Below are 20,651 nucleotides of genomic sequence, written 5' to 3' on the forward strand. Positions count from 1 at the left end.
ACTTGGAGCTAACATTAACAGTTAACTGCTTATCAACAGGCAGCTGCCTTAAACGGTAACAAACGATAACGGCTCTCTTTGCTAGTTCACTCTCTTCGTTCACAGCACGTGTACCGTTTGCCAAAGCGCTTCGTCTTATACGCAACGTTTTGGCATTGGAACGAAACTGGAGTGCATGCACAAAGAGCGGCGAGCATAAAGAGCGCACAACTCGCTCTCTTCGGGCTGCTGCGCTCAATTTGAAGTTAATACAATGTAACGTAAAGTTGTTTGTTTTTATGTGGGGGCGCCAAATGTAATCAATAATATTAAATATTTAATGTGACAGGTGGAAAAATGTATAAAATATGATACAGAAACTATGAAATATATTATTGCAAAATGTAATACGTTTTCTCATTTTTCATAAAATTTAATTATAAACTTTAATGTTATTTAAAATGCATAAATATGCAAAAATCAAATATAAACAAATGATAAAGTTTACCTGTGCTCTGGCACCTGCAGTGCTAGCTCCCTGTCTCACTTGGCATCCACAAACTGAACATGAGCATGCATTCCACATGCAATAACTACGACTCTCTCTTTGGCTCTTTACCAGCTCGCTCTCGCTCTCTCTGCAGCCTTCGTTGAGTTGCGCGCTGTCGCAATCCACATACAGGTGCACATGCCTGTTACTCCCTCACTGTTCGGCACCTACACAGAGACATACATGCGTGCACATAATATTACATGGTTTTTCGCTCAGCTCCTCGGTAATGTGTCCATCTCGCTCTCTTGCTCTGTCGCTCGCTCTTGGCAGAGCTTGGCAGCAGGAAACGTCGCAAGGAAATGGCAAAATGTTCTACGTCCACTCGGTTCACATGTATGTGCAAGTGTATGTGTGGTTGTGGATGACATTGCGCTGCTCGTTGGGGCAGCGCCAGTTGTCGGCTTACGGTAGTCGTTGCGAAACTTTTGCTGGAGTAACGTGTCGCGCAATTGAAATTGGCGGCGTTTTCATCGTCCAGCGTCAGCTTCGTCGTCGTCGTCGCCGACGTCGACGTCTTCGTCTTCAATTTTACGTGTTCGCGAGCGTGAGTGTGTGTGGGTGTAGGTTCGTGTCCGTGTACGGGTTTCTATGCGTGTGTGAGTGGGGCTGCCAATTAGTGTGTTACATTCGCGCAACAGTCTCGTGTACGTGTGCGTGCTGCTGCATCTGTGTGTGCGTGTGTGTGAGTGCCCCATGCAGCAGGCGTGTGTGTGGGGCGCTGCTGCCGCCGTTGCCGCAACGAAAATTTATTAAAAATTATTTGCAACAAATTATGCGAATATATTCTGGCAGTATTTTTGAAAAAACCTTTTTTGCCAGGTAAGCTTTAAACCTTGAAATGGAAGATAGCAATAAAAATAACTGTAACAACTTGTAACGAGCTTTTAATTCACTTGCAAGTTTGTGTTTGCTGCCCTTTTAAGTAGCGTCGAAAACTTTATCTAAATTCAATTTAAAACCCACAACGCACGTTTATGGCCATTAAACTGAATTAGATAAGTTAAGCGATGTATAATGTCAATTTAATTATGTGAAAATAAAACTTGTGGGTGTAGACTTCGTCTTTGACTACTACGACTGCCCACTCTCCACACTCCACACGCAACGAAAGTGGAGAATTAATAGCAATAACAACAACATGAGGCGAGAAGATTGTGGGTAATCTGTCTGCAATAATAACAAATATCAGAGTAAGCAGTGCACTGCATGGTGGGTGGGCGACAGCTGATGATGCACTGCTTGCAAGCAGTGTCGAATAATGTGCAGTTCATATAGATCTTGAAAGCTACTTGAAATAACTGTCGACTAATATTATGTCGGAAAAACTTGATCAAATTTGATTTAATTTAGGCAGATTTTCTCAAATTTATATTTACCAGCTTATTGAATCTTTATGTGCTATATATAGATTGCTTTACAAAGTCACAACATAATAAAATGGTATTTACTTAGTTTTAGTAATAAAGAAAGTTGAATATTTTATCATTCTTTTATGAACACTTTGTACCATATCATCTCATAGTAAATTGTAATTAATGAAAAAAAGATTACTGTCTTCTCATGCATAAAAAACACTTTTTATAATAATCGCTTTATGCTTTAATATTTAATTGTCACTTTCCGCCCATGTAAATCGTATTTTATTGATAATATAAAAATATCATTATCTTCTATAATATTTTTCTGTTGGATTTACCTGTATTATACATTTTAGCATAGGTATTATTAAATGGTATTAAATTATTTAATACAAATACCAATATTTTCTCAGGCTAAATCTTTTTTAATTTGCATTAAACAAAAAGCAATATTTTCTCATATCATATTATATTTATTTGTTTCGATCTCGCGATAGCTTAATATTCGATTATGAAGCTTGACGAATCTCTTATCGCTTGATGCCAAATTACAATAAATTGATTAGCAGTTTATTCAGTTGGGATGACAATAAAAAAAGAGAAGCCACAATTTGTGTAGCTAATCCAAATACCTTTCCAGCAAATGAGCTCTATTCAGCGAATACCTCGAATAGAGTTCCCTTAGTTCAACCTTCAGATCATGCTAATTGACAGCTTGAAAACTTTAACAAATACTCTTATGTTGAAACTGTTGACCAAGTCAAATGGGCGTGAAAATTTCGATAGATGAAACCCAAAAAAAGAAAAAAAAAATGCTTATGAATATTGAAGCGCAAAAGCAAAAGCAATAGAAGAGGATTGGGGACAGAGGAGCACGATGGGGTAGCGTGAGAAAGTAAAGAGAAAAAACAAATGGGGAATAGGAAAGCGCGGCAAGGTCAACGAGACACGCCCCAAACTCACGTGTAGCGAAGAGCAGTGAAATGAAATGAAATGAAGTGCATTTGGTTTTAATTAAAAGAGCAAAAGTGACTTTTGAAATGGGCTACAGATAAAACTGCAATAACTATAAAGAGCAGTTTAAAACTGGGAGCCCAACCGAATGACGATCGATGGGTGGTAAGGTTGAGGGGGTTGTTTGCTTGTCCCATTGTATCTAGGATTGGTATTGGTATTGGGTTTGGGTCGGACACGCGTCAATTTGTTAAGCGGGTCACGTATTGTGGCCCTCCCTCCTGCCACTCAGATAACTGCCACGGCCACAGGCCTTCTTGTTCTTGCTATCTGCTGCTACTGTTGTTGTTGTTGTTGCTGCTGCTTCTGGTCTGTGTGTTGTCATCAACACGAGAATAAAAATCGAGAATTAAACTCAATGAAAATGGCAACAACTTTTGTGCTGCGCGAATCGATTTCAATAAAGTTTAATTTTTTATAACGTCGTCGCCGGGTCGTTTGGCCACTGGACTGGCAGGCTTTATGGTAGATCTCTTTAAAGGCCACTCCACACGTAAGCCTTAACAAATGACGCAACAAATTAAACGTCAATAATTTAAAATAATTAACCCAAAACAAAAGTCCCAATGCCAAATGATTTCTGAAGCCGCTTTTATAGCTTTTTAATCCAATTAAATCGCCATAAACGTACGCTTAAATGAATAAAAGTAAATCAATAAAAAATGAAATTGAAAATAATCAAAACTGACTCACTTTAAAGTCGGACAACAAAAGGGGGCAAAAGAATTGTTCGTCGCCCCGAGATGATGTAAACGAAATCCATAAATATTTCCATAAGGCAAACAGACAACAAAGTTGACAGCGGGTTGGTCAAGGTTGAATGCAGGCTTCGTGTGGAAGGAGGAGGAGAAGGTGGTGGAGGAGGAGGAGGAGGGGTTCTAGAGGGTGGTGCAAGTGCACCACTTTGTTATTGTCAAAGGGTTAATGAGTGCGTGCGTCTGACATGAAAGGGTTGTATCAAGAGATAGAGAGGGAAAGGAAAAAGCAGCTAGGCGGGATCGTTGCACTAATGACCTGCATTTTGCATGCAAGCAGCGAGGCGTTCTCAATGGGAACACATACATATGTATATACATACGTACCATACATTCATATGCATAAAGTTACTATTGCTGATAACATTGAGATGGGGGGGAGATGTGAGAGTGGGAAAAACTATCAAGTCACAGATCAGAATTTAAGTTGGATTAGCGCAATTTTAATATAAGCTAACATTTTCTAAATAGAGAACTACAAAACTTACATAAATTATGTAAACATTATACATTATACATATTATTCAAAGGATACATTTATTTTTATACATATTTACAATTCAAATCAAAAATATTTCCGATAGATTTAGAACCGAATCCAAATATGTAGCAATTCGTACGAAAAATATAATATTTTTTTATATTCATATACATATATAAAAGAATCTTATAATATATGTATATATAAAATTATAAACAAGTGTATAATAAAAAGTTCATACTCTAATAATATAAATAATAAGGTATTATATATTATATAATAGGGTATAGTATATTTTTGATATTCCCTTCCTACTTTCGATAAGTTCATATCGTTATTCTGAAATAAATCTCACCACTAAGTCGCTTACTATCGATATGAAGTCTATCGATAGCTCATAATTTCTCATTTTTATGGTCGGTGCTATTGTGAGTTATTTTTCTTTTATTGTTTACAACTAATTCAATTACAAACGTATTGTTTGTCTCGTATGACAATTTCTACATTGCTTACTAATATAATTGTAAATTGACGGTTACTACAAACGTATTTAAGTGATTATTAAACTTGGTAAGTTTTCACAAAATAGTACTTAATACAAAACAGATCAAAAACAGTCACTCGAATATTGAATACAAGTAGATCTTATAATTATAGTCTGATTGCCATAACACAGGCCTCTGTGTGCGGTGCCTGTGGCTGGAGCACCACATTGCCATCCTCATCCTTGTAGTCGGCATAGGCTTTAGAGTACAAACACTCCATACCCAAGGCAGTCATCACACGGGCAGAATAAAGGCTAGTGCATGTGGTAACCAGGAGGGGGAATCCCTTAGAGCGACCCACTTCCATAACAGCGGCAACAAGACGGCGTCCCAATCCCTGACGACGCACTGACGAGTCCACGCCGAGAATATTCAGATAAATCGCCTTGGGAACATCGTAATGCTCAAAGACCTTTGCTTGTCTCTCAACTTCGGCCAGAAAGCGCACGACCTTACTCAATATGGTGTTTGTTGACATTTGTTCACTTTCCACGCCATGTTCTTCCACATCGCTGGGATACAAAGCGCCAGCCAATGCGACGCCCACAATGTGACCGTCTTCGAGGGCCACCAATGAGGTTCCCTGACTTATGAGGTTGCGGCGATATTCCTCCTTCTTGGATCCGCCATATTCTGGAGTTGCCCGTCTGGATGGGGTTGCCAAAGTGGTTCATCGATGAGGTAACGATCGCGTAGGAAAGATTTTAGCTCCTCGAAATCTTCGAGTTTCAATTCACGTATTATCGCTGACATGACGTGGCCGAGAAACGAAACAGAATGAAAACAATTCCCAAGTACCTAAGCACCTTTATACCTCTTATCAGAATGAGCTTTCGGAGCGAGCTTTTTTGTTTGTTGCCCTTGAGCTTGTCATACTGCCCCGTATGTTTCCCTATTCCGGTTTGGAAGCTCAGATAATGAAACACTGTAGATATGCTCAGGGAATCTATAATATCTCCCACGTTTATTTCGCAACATTACCGACTACAGCAAACTTATAATACCCTACAATTTCATTGCCATGAGATTGACAGAAGTATGAGGTGCAGGTGGCTTCAGCACTACATTGCCATCCTCATCTTTGAAATCCAAATAATTCTCAGAGTGGACACAACTCATTCCCAGAGCTGACATGACGCGAGTTGAATACAAACTGGTGCAGGAGACTGCAATCAGGGGGAAGCCCTTGGAGCGACCCAGTTCTATTAAAGCGGCCACAAGACGACGTCCTATTCCTTGATTGCACACTGTTGCATCCACAGTCAGAATGTTCAGGAAGAGAGCCTTCGATGCTTCGAAGCGTTCAAAGAACTTCGAACGTATCTCCACGCCGCTAAGAAATAGATGCACGTGATCAAGAAAGGACTTTGGCTTCTTCTCATTGACTTTGTTCCAATTGATTTCCAAGTCATTGGGAACCATTTCTTCCGCATAGGCGATGCCCACAATGCGACCTTCATTGCTCGAATCCACAGCAACCAACGAGAGACCTTGTCGTATGATAGCTAAACGAGTCTCGCGTTTCTCCGGCGTATCTGTGACGATCTTGTGGTCTCCGGGTGTTTGCAAGACCGGCTCATGGCCGTAGAAGTTTACGGTGAGAAACCGGCAGAACTCATCGATGTCATCCGCTCTCAACTCGCGTATAGTAATGGACGTCATGGCACAAGCTTCAATAGTCAACTGAAACCGGTCGCCTAGGCCTATGCGATCTTATCAAGTTGAGAACTCGAAGTGAACATCAGTTCACTGGCCGCGAATACAATCTGAATATGCGATAACTACTTGACGTTTGCACTTCAATATAAGAGTATAAAAACTTACTTATATTGAAGCTAAAACTCTTTTAACAACAGTCACGACTATTCATTTAAATACTCGGAAATTTTTTGTGATTACATCGCCAAGTATCTCAAAGATATAATTTTAGCCGCACTGATTCTCTTTTGAAAAAAAACTACTTTCTTTTTGTGATTGGAACTTATAATTATTCAAATATTCCTGTAAAGTTAAAGGTGAATTTATTGTTTCTTGAATGAATTCCAAATCATATTGTAAGCACATTTAGTAGAGAGGAGCATTAAGATTGCGGTTACTATTATATGGGACAAAATGCCCGAAATGTTCTAAAGACCTGTTTTGATAACCAAAACTTTTTTTGAATGTTAGCTTTCGACGTGAGCTTGTTGCCCTTGACATTGTTAAACTGTATGTTCTCCTATTCCGGATTAAAAGCTCTGATAATGAAAGACTTTGGATAAGATCAGAGACTATATTAATATACTTTATTTCACATCTTTAACAAATAAGGCAGACTTGGAATACACTACAGATTCATTGCCATGATATTAACGGATGTATGTGGTTCTGGTGGCTTTATTACCACATTTCCATCCTCATCTCTGTAGTCTGAATAGTTCTCTGAGTAACCACAGCTCATTCCCAGAGCTTCCATGACTCGAGTTGAATACCAGCTTGTGCAGGAGGTTGCAATTATTGGAAATCCTTTGGACCGGCCTAGCTCTATTAAGGCAGCTACTAAACGACGTCCCAATCCTTGATTCCGCACTGTTGCATCTACACTAAGAATATTTAGGTAGAGAGCTTTGCATACTTCGAAATGATGAAATATATTCGAACGTTTCTCAACCCCGCGAAGAAATAAGTACACGTGGTCAATAAATTCCGTAGGTTTCTTCTCATTGACCTCATTCCAACTTTTCTCCAAGTCATCTGGAACTTTGGATGAGGCATAGGCAGAGGCCACGATGCGACCTCCATCGCTGGAATCCACAGCAACCAAAGACAGACCCTGTTTTATGACGGCTAGACGAGATGCACGTCTCTCTGCCGTATCAGGATCGAATTTATGATCTCCGGATGTCTGCAAAACTGGCTCATGACCGTAGAAGTTTACATAGAGAAATCCGCAGTACTCATCGAGGTCTTCTGGTTTCAACTCGCGAATAGTTATGTTCGTCATGGCACAAGCTTCTAATGTAAACTGAAATCGATCGCCTAATTTTATTCGACTCTTATCAAAAAATAACTTGGCAGAATATTAGTTTACTGATCGAGATTACACTATGAATTTGCGGTAGCTATTTGCCGCCTGAGAAATAAATCTTTTTATTAATAACAAAGTATAATAGTTAAAGCAAAAGACTCGACTTCTAATATCAATTGTCATCAAGTCTGTATAGTTGGTAATGCAAAGTATTTTGTAAATTCCGAAAATCAAAATTCAATTTGAGGGATTCCCTAAAATAACACAAGCTTTTCATTTGATACTCTTGAGTTTGTCATATTGCCCCACTTGTTTTCCAGTTTGATAAGGAAAGTCAGTAGATAAGCTAATGGAAATTATCTCACGTTTATTTCACAACTTTACCAAATACAGCTGCTAAAGAATACCCTACAATTTCATTGCCATGAGATTGATGGATGTATGTGGTTCTGGTGGCTTTAAAACAACGTTGCCATCTTCGTCCTTGTAGTCTGAACACTTCTCCGAATGAATACAGCTCATGCCCAGAGCTGACATGATGCGAGTCGAATGCAAACTAGTGCAGGAGACTGCAATCAGGGGAAATCCTTTGGAGCGAGCCAGTTCGATTACAGCAGACACAAGACGACGTCCCAAACCTTGTTGACGTACAGTTTTTCCCACCCCTAAAATGTTGAGGTAGAGAACCTTCGATACTTCGAAACGTTCAAATAATTTCGAACGTATATCAATGCCAGCAAGAAATAAGTCCACATGATCAATGAACTCCGTAGGTTTTTTCTCATTGACTTCTCTCCAAGTTTTCTCGAAGTCATTTGGAACCTTGGCTTCAGAGTAAGCTGAGCCTACTATGCGACCTCCATCGTTGGAATCCACAGCAACTAAGGAGAGACCTTGTTTTATTACCGCTAGACGAGACGCACGTCTCTCCGGCGTATCCGGTTTATAGTTGTGATCTCCGGGTGTCATCTGAAGTGGTTCATCGCAGTAGAAGTTTTCAATGAGAAATCGAAAGTACTCATCGACGTCTTCTGGTTTCAACTCGCGTATTGTAATGTTCGTCATGGTACAAGCTTCTAATGTCAACTGAAAGCGGTTGCCTAAGTTTATATGGTTCTGATCAAATTGACAACTTGGGAGAATAGCGATAAAATGACCGAGATTACACTATTAGTATGCGATAACTATTTGTCGCCTGATAATGCAATTTTTCTATAAGCAAACTAATTTTGTTAAATCAAAAATCTCGATTTCTAATTTCAATTCCCATTGACTTTTATAGTTAGTAAATTAAAGTATTTCGAAAATTCAAGAAATTTTTCTGAATTCCGAAAATAAAATAAAATTTTTTGTGTGAGCTTATAACACAAGCTTTTTTGTTTGCTAATCTTGAGTTTGTCATATTGCCCCATATGTTTTCCTTTACGGTTTGCAAGCTTTGATAAGGAAAGTCTGTAGATAAGCTAATGGAATCTATCTCACGTTTATTTCTTAACTTTACCAAATACATCAACTCAAGAATACCCTACAATTTCATTGCCATGAGATTGATGGATGTATGTGGTTCTGGTGGCTTTATTACCACGTTGCCATCCTCGTCATTGTAGTCTGAATAGTTCTCCGAGTGAATACAGCTCATGCCCAGAGCTGACATAATGCGAGTCGAATGCAAACTAGTGCAGGAGACTGCAATCAAAGGAAACCCTTTAGAGCGAGCCAGTTCAATTACAGCGGACACAAGACGACGTCCCAATCCTTGTTGACGTACAGTTTTTCCCACACCCAAAATGTTGAGGTAGAAAACTTTCGATACTTCGAAACGTTCAAATAATTTCGAACGTTTGTCAATGCCAGCAAGAAATAAGTCCACATGTTCAATGAACTCCGTAGGCTTTTTCTCATTGACTTCTCTCCAATTTTTCTCCAAGTCATCTGGAACCTTGGTTTCAGAGTAAGCTGAGGCTACTATGCGACCTCCATCGTTGGAATCCACAGCAACTAAGGAGAGACCTTGTTTTATTACCGCTAAACGAGATGCACGTCTCTCCGGCGTATCCGGTTCGAAGTTATGATCTCCGGGTGTCAGCTGAAGTGGTTCATCGCAGTAGAAGTTTTCAGTGAGAAATCGAAAGTACTCATCGAGGTCTTCTGGCTTCAATTCGCGTATAGTAATGTTTGTCATTGTACAAGTTTCAAATGTGAACTGAAAGCTCTCGTTTTATTTGAGTCTTATCAAAAACGAGAACTCGGGAGAGTAGCGATTAACTGACTAAGATTACACTATGAATATGCGCTAACTCTGTGAGAATGTTATCTTTCAATAAGCAAAATAATTTTGTTAAATCAAAAATCTCGACTTCTAATTTCAATTCTCATCAACTCTGTATAGTTAGTAATACAAAGTATTTCATAAATTAAATTCCGAAAATCAAAATTCAATTTGTCGGATTCCCTAAAACTTGTTTTAAGTGTGAGCTTTTAACACAAGCTTTTTTTTGCTACCTTTGAGATTGTCATATTGCCCCATATGTTTTCTTTTCCGGTTTGCAAGCTTTGATAAGGACAGTCTGTAGATAAGCTAATGGAAATTATCTCACGTTTATTTCACAACTTTACCGAATACAGCAGCTTAAGAATACCCTACAATTTCATTGCCATGATATTGACGGATGTGTGTGGTTCTGGTGGCTTTATTACCACGTTGCCATCCTCGTCCTTGTACTCCGAATAGTTCTCAGAGTGAATAGAGGTCATGCCCAGAGCTGACATGATGCGAGTCGAATACAAACTCGTGCAGGAGACTGCAATCAGGGGAAATCCTTTGGAGCGAGCCAGTTCGATTACAGCAGACACAAGACGACGTCCTAATCCTTGTTGGCGTACAGTTTTTCCCACACTAAGAATGTTGAGGTAGAGAACATTCGATACTTCGAAACGTTCAAATAATTTCGAACGTTTTTCAATGCCGGCAAGAAAGAAGTACACGTGATCAATGAACGCCGTAGGCTTGTTCTCATTGACTTCTCTCCAAGTTTTCTCGAAGTCATCTGGAACCTTGGCTTCAGAGTAAGCTGAGGCTACAATGCGACCTCCATCGTCCACGGCAACTAACGAGAGACCTTGTTTTATTACCGCTAAACGAGATGCACGTCTCTCCGGCGTATCCGGTTCGAAGTTATGATCTCCGGGTGTCAGCAAAAGTGGTTCATGACCGTGGAAGTTCTCAATGAGATATTGAAAATACTCATCGAGGTCTTCTGGTTTCAATTCGCGTATAGTAATGTTCGTCATGGTACAAGCTTCTAAAGTAAACTAAATTCAGTCGCCGAAGTTTATTGGGATCTAATCAAATTGAAAACTTGCAGAGAATATCGGTTCACTGGCCGAGATTACACAATGAATATGCGATAACTGCGATAACAGTTCATATTTTAGTGAATTCCATTACAAGATGTACACAATAAAACTAATTGTTTATTTATAGTTTGCAATCAAATACAATGTATCTGAAGGATACAACTTGATTGTGAACTAGACTGATAATGAATAATGATAATGAACCAAATTCACACATATTATATAAAGTTGTTTTCCCTGACAATAGAACTAATTGTTGTTTTATAGTAAGCAATTAAATACAAAGTATCTTTAAGATACAACTTTATTGTGATCTTACCAGGCAGTGATTATGTAGACAACTATATATCTTTTACAATTCAATACAAAGTATCTACAAAGTACAAAATAATTTATCTAGATTACGATTATAACGTAAATGCAATTTGGCCGACAGAAATTAGGCTTATTAAAAGTTATAACACAGCTTAACGTACGAGGGTTGCTATTTATATTTCTGGCCTAATAATGAAAATGCGAATATTTATACTGCAAAAATGGATTTATTGTTTGTCACAGTATTCTCCAGCAAGATTTATATACTTTTGAATGCCCTCAAATCAATTGTCGAAGCACTTTTTCCACTCTGATTGAGGCACCTCCAAAACATGGTTTTTGAACACTTTAACAGCATCTTCTGACATCGAAAATCAATGACCACGCCTTTTTTCGATGATGTGCGGGTATAAAAAGAAGTCAAGTCAGGGCTGTACGGCGGATGACCCATGAATTCCACGTTTTGACCGCAAAAAAAGGCGCGGGTTTGAGCTGGTGTGTGGAGTTCGCGTTGTCATGGTGCGGAATGATCCATCTTTTCTTGTTCGTTTTTCGAATTTCTACAAGGAGTTCAGGCTTACAAATTATGGTGTATCACTCAGAATTGACCGTCCTACATTGCTCAAGCGAAACAGTCGCCACATGACCAGTTTTACCGAAGAAACAGGCGACCATTTGCTGAATAGTGCTTCCTCCACGAACAAGGTTCGTTGGATTTGGCTCGTCTTCAAAGACCCACACGGTCGATTGCTGTTTTGTTTTGGGCTCATAACCATAGATCCATGATTCGTCACCTGTGACCATCTTATAAAATGTCTTTTGAAGCACAGGGAATGTATTTTTTCAAAATTTCTTTGAACCAATCCACACAAGCCTTTTTTTGAGCAATCGTTAAATTGTGCGGGATCCAATGAGAACAATCCTTTTTTACGACCAGGTGTTTATGCAATATCGAATGTATTCTGGTGGAAGAAATGTCAAAGGATGCCTCTATCTCACGATATGTCACATGTCGATCTAGCATTATCAGTTCACGCACGGCATCAATGTTTTCTGTAAACGTCCGTTTTTGGACGACCTTCACAACCTTCGTCTTCTAGTGAGCATCGGCCACGATAGAATCCATTAAACCAGTATTTCACAGGGCTATAGGATGGCACTTCATCGCCTTATAAAGATTTAAGTTCATCGGTGCACTCGTGTCGTAATAATCCAAGTCGAAAGTTGTGAAAAATTTTTGCTCAAAAGTGTTCACGAGTTAATTCGATTTTTCTGCCAAGGTAAGTTTTTGATTAATCGTTTATCGATATCAAACGTGCTCGTACATGAACAAGTTGTATGGAGCTTTTATTGATAAAAGTCCAAACTTTTTTTGGGAAATAGCCAATTGGTCCTAATATGGCTAGAAGTGACCTAGGCCAGAAACTTAAATAGCAACCCTCGTATAAAGTCAACTATTGCCAGAGAATGCCAATGGGTTAATGATAGAGTATTGAACTTTTATCAATATAGCAATATAGTTCAAGCTGTCTAGTATATAATAAATACTCTACAACATCGTTATTTGATAAGGTTTGCCTTTATTATCACAATGTGCTGACTATTTTTTTTTAGTAGGTTTGCTTGGTATCTCTAATGTTATCACGAGTGCTTTTGCTTTATGCTTCAAATCTTGATGCCCAACACACGTATGTGTGTGTGAGGTGCTGGAGGTTTCAGTATAACTTCGCCATTGGGGTCCTTGTGATCCGCATAGGCTTCAGCATAGATGCACTCCATGCCCATGGCCATCTTCTGGCTCGCTGAATAGAAACTGGTGCAGGTCGCTGACATTACGGAATAGCCCTTCGATCGACCGACCTCGATCAGAGCAGCAGCTAGACGTGTTCCCAATCCCTTGCCTCGCCAAGCGGCATCCACATTGGTGATTTGAGAGTAGAGTAACTCTGAGATTCCATAATGCTTAAAGAGATTGGCTTTGCATTCGATGTCAGTGAGAAATGTGTAGATGTCTCTCAGTGGTCCTTGAGCCATTTCTTCTGCTCTAACGCGTTCCTCCTCCAAATGGCTCTCAACTGAGGGTCCGGCTAGCACAACGCCTACAATGCGTTCTTCATCGTTGGCATCGAAAGCAATCAAGCAGGTTTCCTGCTCTATCAGCCAGATGTGATAGTCTTTAAATAATTGTTCAAAGGGTGTCTGACAATCCACGCCCGAAGATGCGCAAAGTGGTTCCCCATTGTAGAAATTGTCTCCCATGAAGTTCTTCACTTTATCGTAATCCTCCACTTTCATGATGCGGATAAAAACGCCATCTTTTAACCCGAAATTCGTGCACATATTGAGTTTTAGGCTGCCACTTTTCAAATGCTACGTTTAACTTCAACTAGTCAATATTTATATGCTCAACTTTTGCAATCAGTAATTGGGCTAATCATTATCGTCACTTTTAAATTGCTTTACTAACATATGGCTTTCAGTGGAAGGAGTACATAACATAAATGGCAAAGTCGTGTTATTCGAGTTATTGTTGTCGAATTCTGTGTATTCATTTTGTGATTTTCTTCAGAAACGCACGATATATCAATTTGAAATTTTAATTATTACCCGCTACCCATATTTATATACTTGTACTCCAATAATAACACTTTTATACTCGCTACCCATAGTGTAGAAGAGTATTATAAGTTTGTGAAGGAAGCATCTCCGACCCTATAAAGAATATACATTCTTAATCAGCGTCAACAGCCGAGGCGATCTAGCCATGTCCGTCTGTGCGTCTGTCCGTCTGTCTGTCTGTCCGTATGAACACCTAGATCGCAGAAACTATAAGAGATAGAGCTATAATTTTTTTTCGACAGCATTTGCTATGTTTGCACGCAGATCAAGTTTGTTTTAAATTTTTGCCACGCTCACTTCTGCCCCGAAAATCGACAACTTACTATTGTAGAAGGTTAGTTGCTTTGGTTGACAATCCGGTATATTTGGCACTACTATATTGTATATTTTGAATGTAGTACTGTATTAAGATACCTTAATTAGCATTTCGTATATTTTTAGAATTTTTTTAGAATTAATACCGCCAGATTTTACTTTTATTCAAAATGGGTAGCGGGTATCTCACAGTCGACCACATTCGACTGTAGCTTTTTTCCTTGTTTTTAATAATAATTAAAATCTATAATATTTCTCTGAATGACGTGCTAACAACAATTATAATAGCCAGTTTAGCATTTGAAAGCATTCACTCATCAGACGCAATCTCACTCACTTTGTGTTTTTTATACCCGCTACCCATAGGGTAGAAGGGTATTATAACTTTGTGCCGGCAGGAAATGTATGTAACAGGTAGAAGGAGGCATCTCCGACCCTATAAAGTATATATATTCTTGATCAGCTTTAACAGCCGAGACGATCTAGCCATGTCCGTCTGTCCGTCTGTGTGTCTGTGTGTCTGTGTGTCTGTCCGTCCGTCCGTATGAACACCTAGATCTCAGAGACTATAAGAGATAGAGCTATAATTTTTTTTCGACAGCATTTGTTATGTTTGCACGCAGATCAAGTTTGTTTCAAATTTTTGCCACGCCCACTTCCGCCCCCGCAAATCAAAAAAATCGAATAACAAGCGTAATTTTAAAGTTAGAGTTGCGAATTTTGGTATATATAATAATAACTATAGTAGTTATGATTCCTGAAAATTTGGTTGCGATCAGATGAAAATTGTCGAAGTTATTAAAGAAATACTTTTGTATGGGCAAACACGCCTACTTACTAGGGGTCTTAGTTGCTTTAGATGACAATCTGGTATATTGTGCCGTCTATGGTATATTTTGAATGCGGTACTATATCAATATACCAAATATACTATTTGGTATATTTTTAGTATTTTTGCAGTATATTCGGTATATTTTGAGAAAATTATCGCAAAATATATTTCTTTTATTCAAAATGGGTAGCGGGTATCTCACAGTCGAGTGCACTCGACTGTAGCTTTCTTACTTGTTTCGCTTTCATCTTGAGAGACTGAATCGAACGAGAAATCACTCACTCACTCATTTACTCACTCAAAATAGACTTGGTGAGTGCTTTGCGTAAATTCATTCAATTCGTTTGGGGAAGTTTTTTTCCATTTATTCAGACATCTTGTAAACATTATTATCTTTATACGCAACAGCTCACAATATTAAAAATAATAGAATCTACCATATCAACGGAAAAAAAATTACGTCAAATTCAATGTGAAGCGGCCAAATATGATTCTTTTTTTTTTGCCTAATATTACTCCCATTAAACACTAACTATCTTTAGTTGTACTACAGAAACTCACTGAAACGCGCAAAGGACTGGAATCCAGCACCTCAAACCACATGATTCTCCTCATTTCTAAAAGAATAATCAATTGACACGAATTTTTCTAGCTGAAACCAAATATGTCATTTGTGCCATTATACCCTCTGCCCATAGGGTAATATAACTTTATGCCTCCTGGAAATGTATCTAATAGGCAGAAAGAGACATATCCGATCCTATAAAGTATAAATAGTTGGCTGCGATCAGATAAAATTTTAGACGTTATTAAATAAATACATACTTTTATATGGGCAAAAACGCCAATTTAGTATATTCTTCACTCTATAGTAAAATTTGAAAATAGTACTGTATCAATATACTTAAAATAACCTTTACTATATTTTTAGAATTTTACGGAATATTAATTCGTTTAAAATTAATATCGTACTATTTTGCTTTTACTCCCGGTCGAGTATACCCGACTTAAAAGTGACCAAATTCATCAATAAAAATTCCATTTTAAATTGAGTTTTAAATGTTTATTATCAACGTATTTTCTATTAGTAGTGTAGTGTATTTTAAACTATTTGATTAAACTTGCCAATCTTAATACTAATAAGAATAACCATATCACAATCTCATGGCCAGAAAACGAACATGAGTGTTAGGAGCTTCAGTCTTAAAGACCACATTGCCGTTAATATCCTTGTAGTCATCATAAGCGTGACTATAAATGCACTCCATGCCCAACGCCTGCTTTTGTCGAGCTGAATAGTAGCTGGAGCATGAAGCTGCCATTGCAGGAAAGCCCTTGGAGCGACCCAGTTCCATCAAGGCTTTAGCTAATCGTGCACCAAGTCCCTTGCCTCGCATCGAGGTGTGCACAGTGGTTATGTGGGAGTAGAGCACTTCGGATACTCCGTAGTGCTTAAAGACATTCGCTTCTCTTTCAATCAACGAATTAAACACTGCAATGCGTTTCCAGGCATTTTCTTCCAATTCGTCTGCCTCCTTGCGACTCTTCTCCAAATCACTCGGCACTTGAGCACCGGCTAGAACAAAACCAACAATTTGTTCTTCGTCGTTATCCTTGACAGCTAATAGAGATGTGTTCTGCTTTATCATATCAATGTGGTATTCATCGTTTTCCTTCTCATTGCATTTCTGGACATCTTCGTCGCAAGCGTCGTTCATTGGATTCCCAATGAAGAAATGTTCTCTCATGAAGATCTTCACCAGTTTGTAGTCATCCACAGTCATGATCCGAATGAGGATTCCATCCTTTGAGCCAAAATTTGTAGACATGTTGAGTTTTATAAGCTTACTTCTGAAATGTAATGCCCGTTGCCAGTTGGTCGCTATTTATATAGTCGGTTATCTGGGGTGCTCTTATAAGAACTTCACTTTTGGGTATAATGCGTACGTTTATTGTATTATGAGGTGTATAATAAAATGATGAAAACGATATAAAGATTTACGGTTTATTATTGTTTTCTTTTCATATGCAGATTGGCATGCAAATGACGAATGATATGACTATGAACAAAGTACTACATTGTAAATTATCTAATCTAAAAATATCACACTTGGCGGTATATTTGGAAGTACAATATCTCAATTTTGTTTTCATTTTCAAGTTCGACGTAATCATGATAGAGAATTATTCAGTTGCTCATATGACAAACATAATTATATGCAATTGTCATTTTATTTGAAAGTACTTGAAATAGATGCCCCTGAAGAATGGTCCTAATAATAAGTATATAGCACTATAAAAACTTGAATGAACCAGCTGAATTTGGAAGTAAACATACATAGTACGTAGATTATGCTAGATTATGCTTTCTTCATGGATTTATTAAGTGATATTTTGCACAAAAAAATTCGCATCTATTTTAAGACATACAATCTATACACATTTAGGTCTATAAAACAACGCCATTCTTAGATAAGCACTTTTGATCGTGAAAACACACAATTTTATCAATGCTTTCGAATGACAAACATAATTAAATATCGATAATTAATAACATTATTTAATAAGCTGAATTTTGTTAACAAAAATAGTTTTCATTTGAACTCTTAAATATGCATATTACGTACGAATTTTATTCATCACCTGGCTGACAGTTATTATTGGAGAAATTAATTGTCAAATATAATCGCATTGGATGATACATCTAAAATAAGAAAGTTTTACTTTGATTTGCAGCACTATTATAATATTTTAATGCAATGACATAATAGTTAAAAAATAAACTAAAATTTCTTAAAAACTATATTTAATATAATTTAATTGTTTACAGTTTAAAAGCCAAAATACGTAGTTCGCTATGAGGAGCTGGTGGCTTGAATATGACTTGACCTTTGGCATCCTTATAGTCTGCATAGGGCTGACGATAAATGCACTCCATGCCAACTCCCTCCATTTGTCGAGCAGAATAGAAACTGCTACTCCATGCTATTATCACCTTAAATCCTTTTGATCGACCTAATTCTTTCAGAACATTAGCTAGACGAGCACCTAAACATCTTCAACGCATGGACGCTTCTACATTGATCATTGCCGCATAAATCACTTTGGAAACGCTGTAAAGCTGGAAGTAGTTTACTTTGATTTTAGTTTCACACTCAAACATGCCAACGGTTTTAAAAGCACACTCATTCAGTGCAGAAATTTGGGCATAATATTCTTGTAGATAGTCAGATGTTTCGCATCCAGCTAAGATAAATCCAACAATGCGTTCACCATCCTTTTCATTGATTGCTACCAAAGATGTCCCCTGTTCTACCATCGAATTGTGAAACTTGTCCAAAATTTCAATTAGAGATTGCTGCATTTGGGCCTTCGAGTTTCCCACTAGTGCCAACTGAAGAGGCTCATCGTCGTAAATACTGTTCTCGATGATTCTTAGGTCGTCCTTGGTCATAACTCTACTTGGTGTCTTAACTCTGGACCTGTTCACTTTTCGACAAAAATAATAAAGGTCAATTAGGTGTATTGAAAATGTAAGATAAAAAACACAAATTATAGTTCACTAGATAAATAATTAAATAATAATAATTACTAGTAAGACCAATAAGAACAAAACACCATAATATACGTAGATGGCGATTTAGTTTATAATTTTAATTATAAATAAACTAGACCCTTATAAATGAACAAGCGGCTGCTAACGAAAGATATGAATTAGTATGCGATTGCAAGCAAATGCGTAATAGTTAGTTCTCTAAGAAAACGTCCTCTGATATTATTTATCATTGAAGCTTATATTAATATATTAATGTATACTCGTATTATGATTTTGTTTGAATTGCCGCTGAATCAATGCTGATACCCGTCATGAATAATAGTTATTTATGCATATCTATAAACTTTACTATCATAATTTAAATTGAATATAATATGAACATATATGACCCTTCGAGCGTGCATCTCACAGCCTCTGCGAACTAAAATGAATTTTGCAAAACAGTATTTTTGATTTTGGAACACATGAACTAAAAAAAGGTCTCTTACAGTCAGCTTTATAGTATTCTTTCTAGTTATAATACTAAGCATTATCGCCTTTGAGCATATTAGGAGACATTCTGATTTCCCCATGGGGTCCCATTTATTTTTGAACCGAAAAGCAAAAATAAATGATTTTAAGTAATTAATACACACTAGTCTATAAAAGTCAATGACTTAAGTTCATTTAATTTCGATATAATTGAAATTTTGGTAACGTTGTTTACCTTTTTACAGTGCTATGACTCGACATTACAAATATGTTGGTATATTTTTTTTTGACTTCTCGGCTATTTTTGTTAAGCAAATTTAATCAATTTTCTAATAGTACAAATATAGTCCAAAAGAGTTGCCACGCTCACTTCTGGCCCTGCAAATCCATAAAGATAGAACAATAAGTGTAATTTTATAGCTATAGTCGAATTTTGGTACATCCAATAATATCTATGGTCTTTATGTTTCCTAAAAGTTTGGTTGAGATCAGTTAAAAAATGTCGAAGAAATCCATTTGTATGAAAACACCTTTATTTATAGTAGTAGTGGTATTTTTCTAGCTATATTTATTTTGTATTAATTATGTATTAAAATATTGTGTCTTCTGTATATAATTTATTTTGTGTATAATATATTTAATAGAGTAATTTAGAAGTTAGAAATTGTTGATAAACAAAAGGAATTATTGTTAAACAACTTTTTTAAATATAATAAAACTGTTCATAGTTTAGTAGCCAAGATGCGTGTATGGGTATGAGGAGCTGGAGGTTTAAACACCGCTTCGCCATTGGCATCCCTATAGTCTTGATAGGCCTGAGTATAAATGCACTCCATTCCCAATGCCTTCTTTTGTCGGGCTGAATAGAAACTCGTACAAAATGCAATCATAATAGGAAAGCCTTGGATCCGACCCAATTCTATAAGAGCAGCAGTTAAGCGTGTTCCGAGTCCCTTTCCTCGCACAGATGCATCGACATTTGTCATATGAGAAAGAAGCACCCTAGAAACACCAAAGCGTTCAAAGTAGTTCACTTTGATTTTGGTCTCAAACTCAAACGTGGCAATTCTTTTAAAAGTACCATCATCCAGGGCAGCAACTAACGCAAGATTCTTCTGTAGATTGCTGTAGGTTTCACATCCTGCCAAGACACTTCCAACAATCCGTCCACCATCATTCTCATTGATTGCCACCAAGCAATTGCCCTGTTCTATCAATGAATTGTGATAGTTTTCTAATCCCTCAATTAGAGCTAACTGCACTTCAGCCTTCGTGTCATCCTCTAATCCAGACCGCAGCGGTTCTTCGTCGTAAATGGATTCTTCGATCTTCTTGAAGTCCTCTTTGGTCATTACCCGAATGAGGATACCATCTTTTGTTGCGAAGTTCGTTGACATGTTGTTTGCGTGGTGCTTGCCTCTGCAAAATAGATATGGACAATTTATGATCAACATTCGGTTTGCCATTTATTGCTTATCTTTTCTTTTTTGTGTT

At 37.6% G+C, this 20,651-nt stretch overlaps 10 protein-coding genes across 12 annotated transcripts in view; 1 reads left to right on the forward strand and 9 right to left on the reverse strand.

Moving 5' to 3' along the window:
• Positions 1–955: 955 nt before the first annotated feature.
• Positions 956–20,651, forward strand: part of LOC117564236 (discoidin domain-containing receptor 2) — a 159,423-nt gene continuing 139,727 nt past the window's right edge. For both annotated transcript variants that reach the window (XM_034242927.2, XM_052002801.1), the window contains exon 1: positions 956–1,351. The gene's annotated coding sequence lies outside the window, so the exon portion shown is untranslated. The remainder of the gene's footprint in view (positions 1,352–20,651) is intronic.
• LOC117563753 (arylalkylamine N-acetyltransferase-like 2) lies at positions 4,455–5,468 on the reverse strand. Its single transcript, XM_052002810.1, has one exon. The coding sequence runs from the start codon at positions 5,161–5,163 to the stop codon at positions 4,792–4,794; it is 372 nt and encodes a 123-aa protein (XP_051858770.1). The 5' UTR covers positions 5,164–5,468; the 3' UTR covers positions 4,455–4,791.
• Positions 5,691–6,347, reverse strand: LOC117563760 (arylalkylamine N-acetyltransferase-like 2). Its single transcript, XM_034242263.2, has one exon. It carries the CDS (start codon positions 6,345–6,347, stop codon positions 5,691–5,693), a length of 657 nt encoding a protein of 218 aa, XP_034098154.2.
• Positions 7,001–7,668, reverse strand: LOC117563761 (arylalkylamine N-acetyltransferase-like 2). The gene has a single exon (XM_034242265.2). It carries the CDS (start codon positions 7,666–7,668, stop codon positions 7,012–7,014), a length of 657 nt encoding a protein of 218 aa, XP_034098156.2. The 3' UTR covers positions 7,001–7,011.
• LOC127565233 (arylalkylamine N-acetyltransferase-like 2) lies at positions 8,044–9,876 on the reverse strand. 2 transcript variants are annotated; one of them, XM_052002808.1, is made up of 2 exons: positions 9,632–9,876; positions 8,044–8,514 (listed from the first exon to the last, which is right to left on the reverse strand). In XM_052002808.1, exons 1-2 carry the CDS (start codon positions 9,872–9,874, stop codon positions 8,101–8,103), a joined length of 657 nt encoding a protein of 218 aa, XP_051858768.1. In that variant the 5' UTR covers positions 9,875–9,876; the 3' UTR covers positions 8,044–8,100. The 2 variants fall into 2 exon arrangements, with proteins under 2 accessions (XP_051858768.1, XP_051858767.1); XM_052002807.1 differs by lacking the exon at positions 9,632–9,876 and having other exon boundaries at positions 8,048–8,963.
• On the reverse strand, positions 10,264–10,983 carry LOC127565120 (arylalkylamine N-acetyltransferase-like 2). The gene has a single exon (XM_052002292.1). The coding sequence runs from the start codon at positions 10,981–10,983 to the stop codon at positions 10,333–10,335; it is 651 nt and encodes a 216-aa protein (XP_051858252.1). The 3' UTR covers positions 10,264–10,332.
• LOC117563762 (arylalkylamine N-acetyltransferase-like 2) lies at positions 12,935–13,717 on the reverse strand. The gene has a single exon (XM_034242266.2). The coding sequence runs from the start codon at positions 13,702–13,704 to the stop codon at positions 13,030–13,032; it is 675 nt and encodes a 224-aa protein (XP_034098157.2). The 5' UTR covers positions 13,705–13,717; the 3' UTR covers positions 12,935–13,029.
• Positions 16,185–16,999, reverse strand: LOC117563763 (arylalkylamine N-acetyltransferase-like 2). The gene has a single exon (XM_034242267.2). It carries the CDS (start codon positions 16,957–16,959, stop codon positions 16,285–16,287), a length of 675 nt encoding a protein of 224 aa, XP_034098158.1. The 5' UTR covers positions 16,960–16,999; the 3' UTR covers positions 16,185–16,284.
• On the reverse strand, positions 17,955–18,584 carry LOC117563764 (arylalkylamine N-acetyltransferase-like 2). The gene is made up of 2 exons (XM_052002293.1): positions 18,210–18,584; positions 17,955–18,125 (listed from the first exon to the last, which is right to left on the reverse strand). The coding sequence occupies exons 1-2, from the start codon at positions 18,582–18,584 to the stop codon at positions 17,955–17,957; spliced, it is 546 nt and encodes a 181-aa protein (XP_051858253.1).
• LOC117563767 (arylalkylamine N-acetyltransferase-like 2) lies at positions 19,880–20,554 on the reverse strand. The gene has a single exon (XM_034242274.2). The coding sequence runs from the start codon at positions 20,552–20,554 to the stop codon at positions 19,880–19,882; it is 675 nt and encodes a 224-aa protein (XP_034098165.2).

The sequence above is a fragment of the Drosophila albomicans genome, chromosome 2L (assembly GCF_009650485.2).
Source record: "Drosophila albomicans strain 15112-1751.03 chromosome 2L, ASM965048v2, whole genome shotgun sequence".
In the NCBI taxonomy this organism is placed as follows: domain Eukaryota; kingdom Metazoa; phylum Arthropoda; class Insecta; order Diptera; family Drosophilidae; genus Drosophila; species Drosophila albomicans.

Bases quoted from the DNA above. Each gene is read 5' to 3' on its own strand.
- LOC117563761 (XM_034242265.2), bottom strand. From the start codon at position 7,668: ATGACGAACATAACTATTCGCGAGTTGAAACCAGAAGACCTCGATGAG.
- LOC117563760 (XM_034242263.2), bottom strand. From the start codon at position 6,347: ATGACGTCCATTACTATACGCGAGTTGAGAGCGGATGACATCGATGAG.
- LOC117563753 (XM_052002810.1), bottom strand. From the start codon at position 5,163: ATGTCAACAAACACCATATTGAGTAAGGTCGTGCGCTTTCTGGCCGAA.
- LOC117563762 (XM_034242266.2), bottom strand. From the start codon at position 13,704: ATGTGCACGAATTTCGGGTTAAAAGATGGCGTTTTTATCCGCATCATG.
- LOC127565120 (XM_052002292.1), bottom strand. From the start codon at position 10,983: ATGACGAACATTACTATACGCGAATTGAAACCAGAAGACCTCGATGAG.
- LOC117563767 (XM_034242274.2), bottom strand. From the start codon at position 20,554: ATGTCAACGAACTTCGCAACAAAAGATGGTATCCTCATTCGGGTAATG.
- LOC117563763 (XM_034242267.2), bottom strand. From the start codon at position 16,959: ATGTCTACAAATTTTGGCTCAAAGGATGGAATCCTCATTCGGATCATG.
- LOC117563764 (XM_052002293.1), bottom strand. From the start codon at position 18,584: ATGACCAAGGACGACCTAAGAATCATCGAGAACAGTATTTACGACGAT. The intron at 18,126-18,209 runs GTAGAAGCGTCC...AAAGGATTTAAG, and splicing joins TTTATGCGGCAATGATCAAT to GTGATAATAGCATGGAGTAG.
- LOC127565233 (XM_052002808.1), bottom strand. From the start codon at position 9,874: ATGACAAACATTACTATACGCGAATTGAAGCCAGAAGACCTCGATGAG. The intron at 8,515-9,631 runs GTTCCAGATGAC...TCTGAAGCCAAG, and splicing joins CAGCTTACTCTGAAACCAAG to GTTCCAAATGACTTCGAGAA.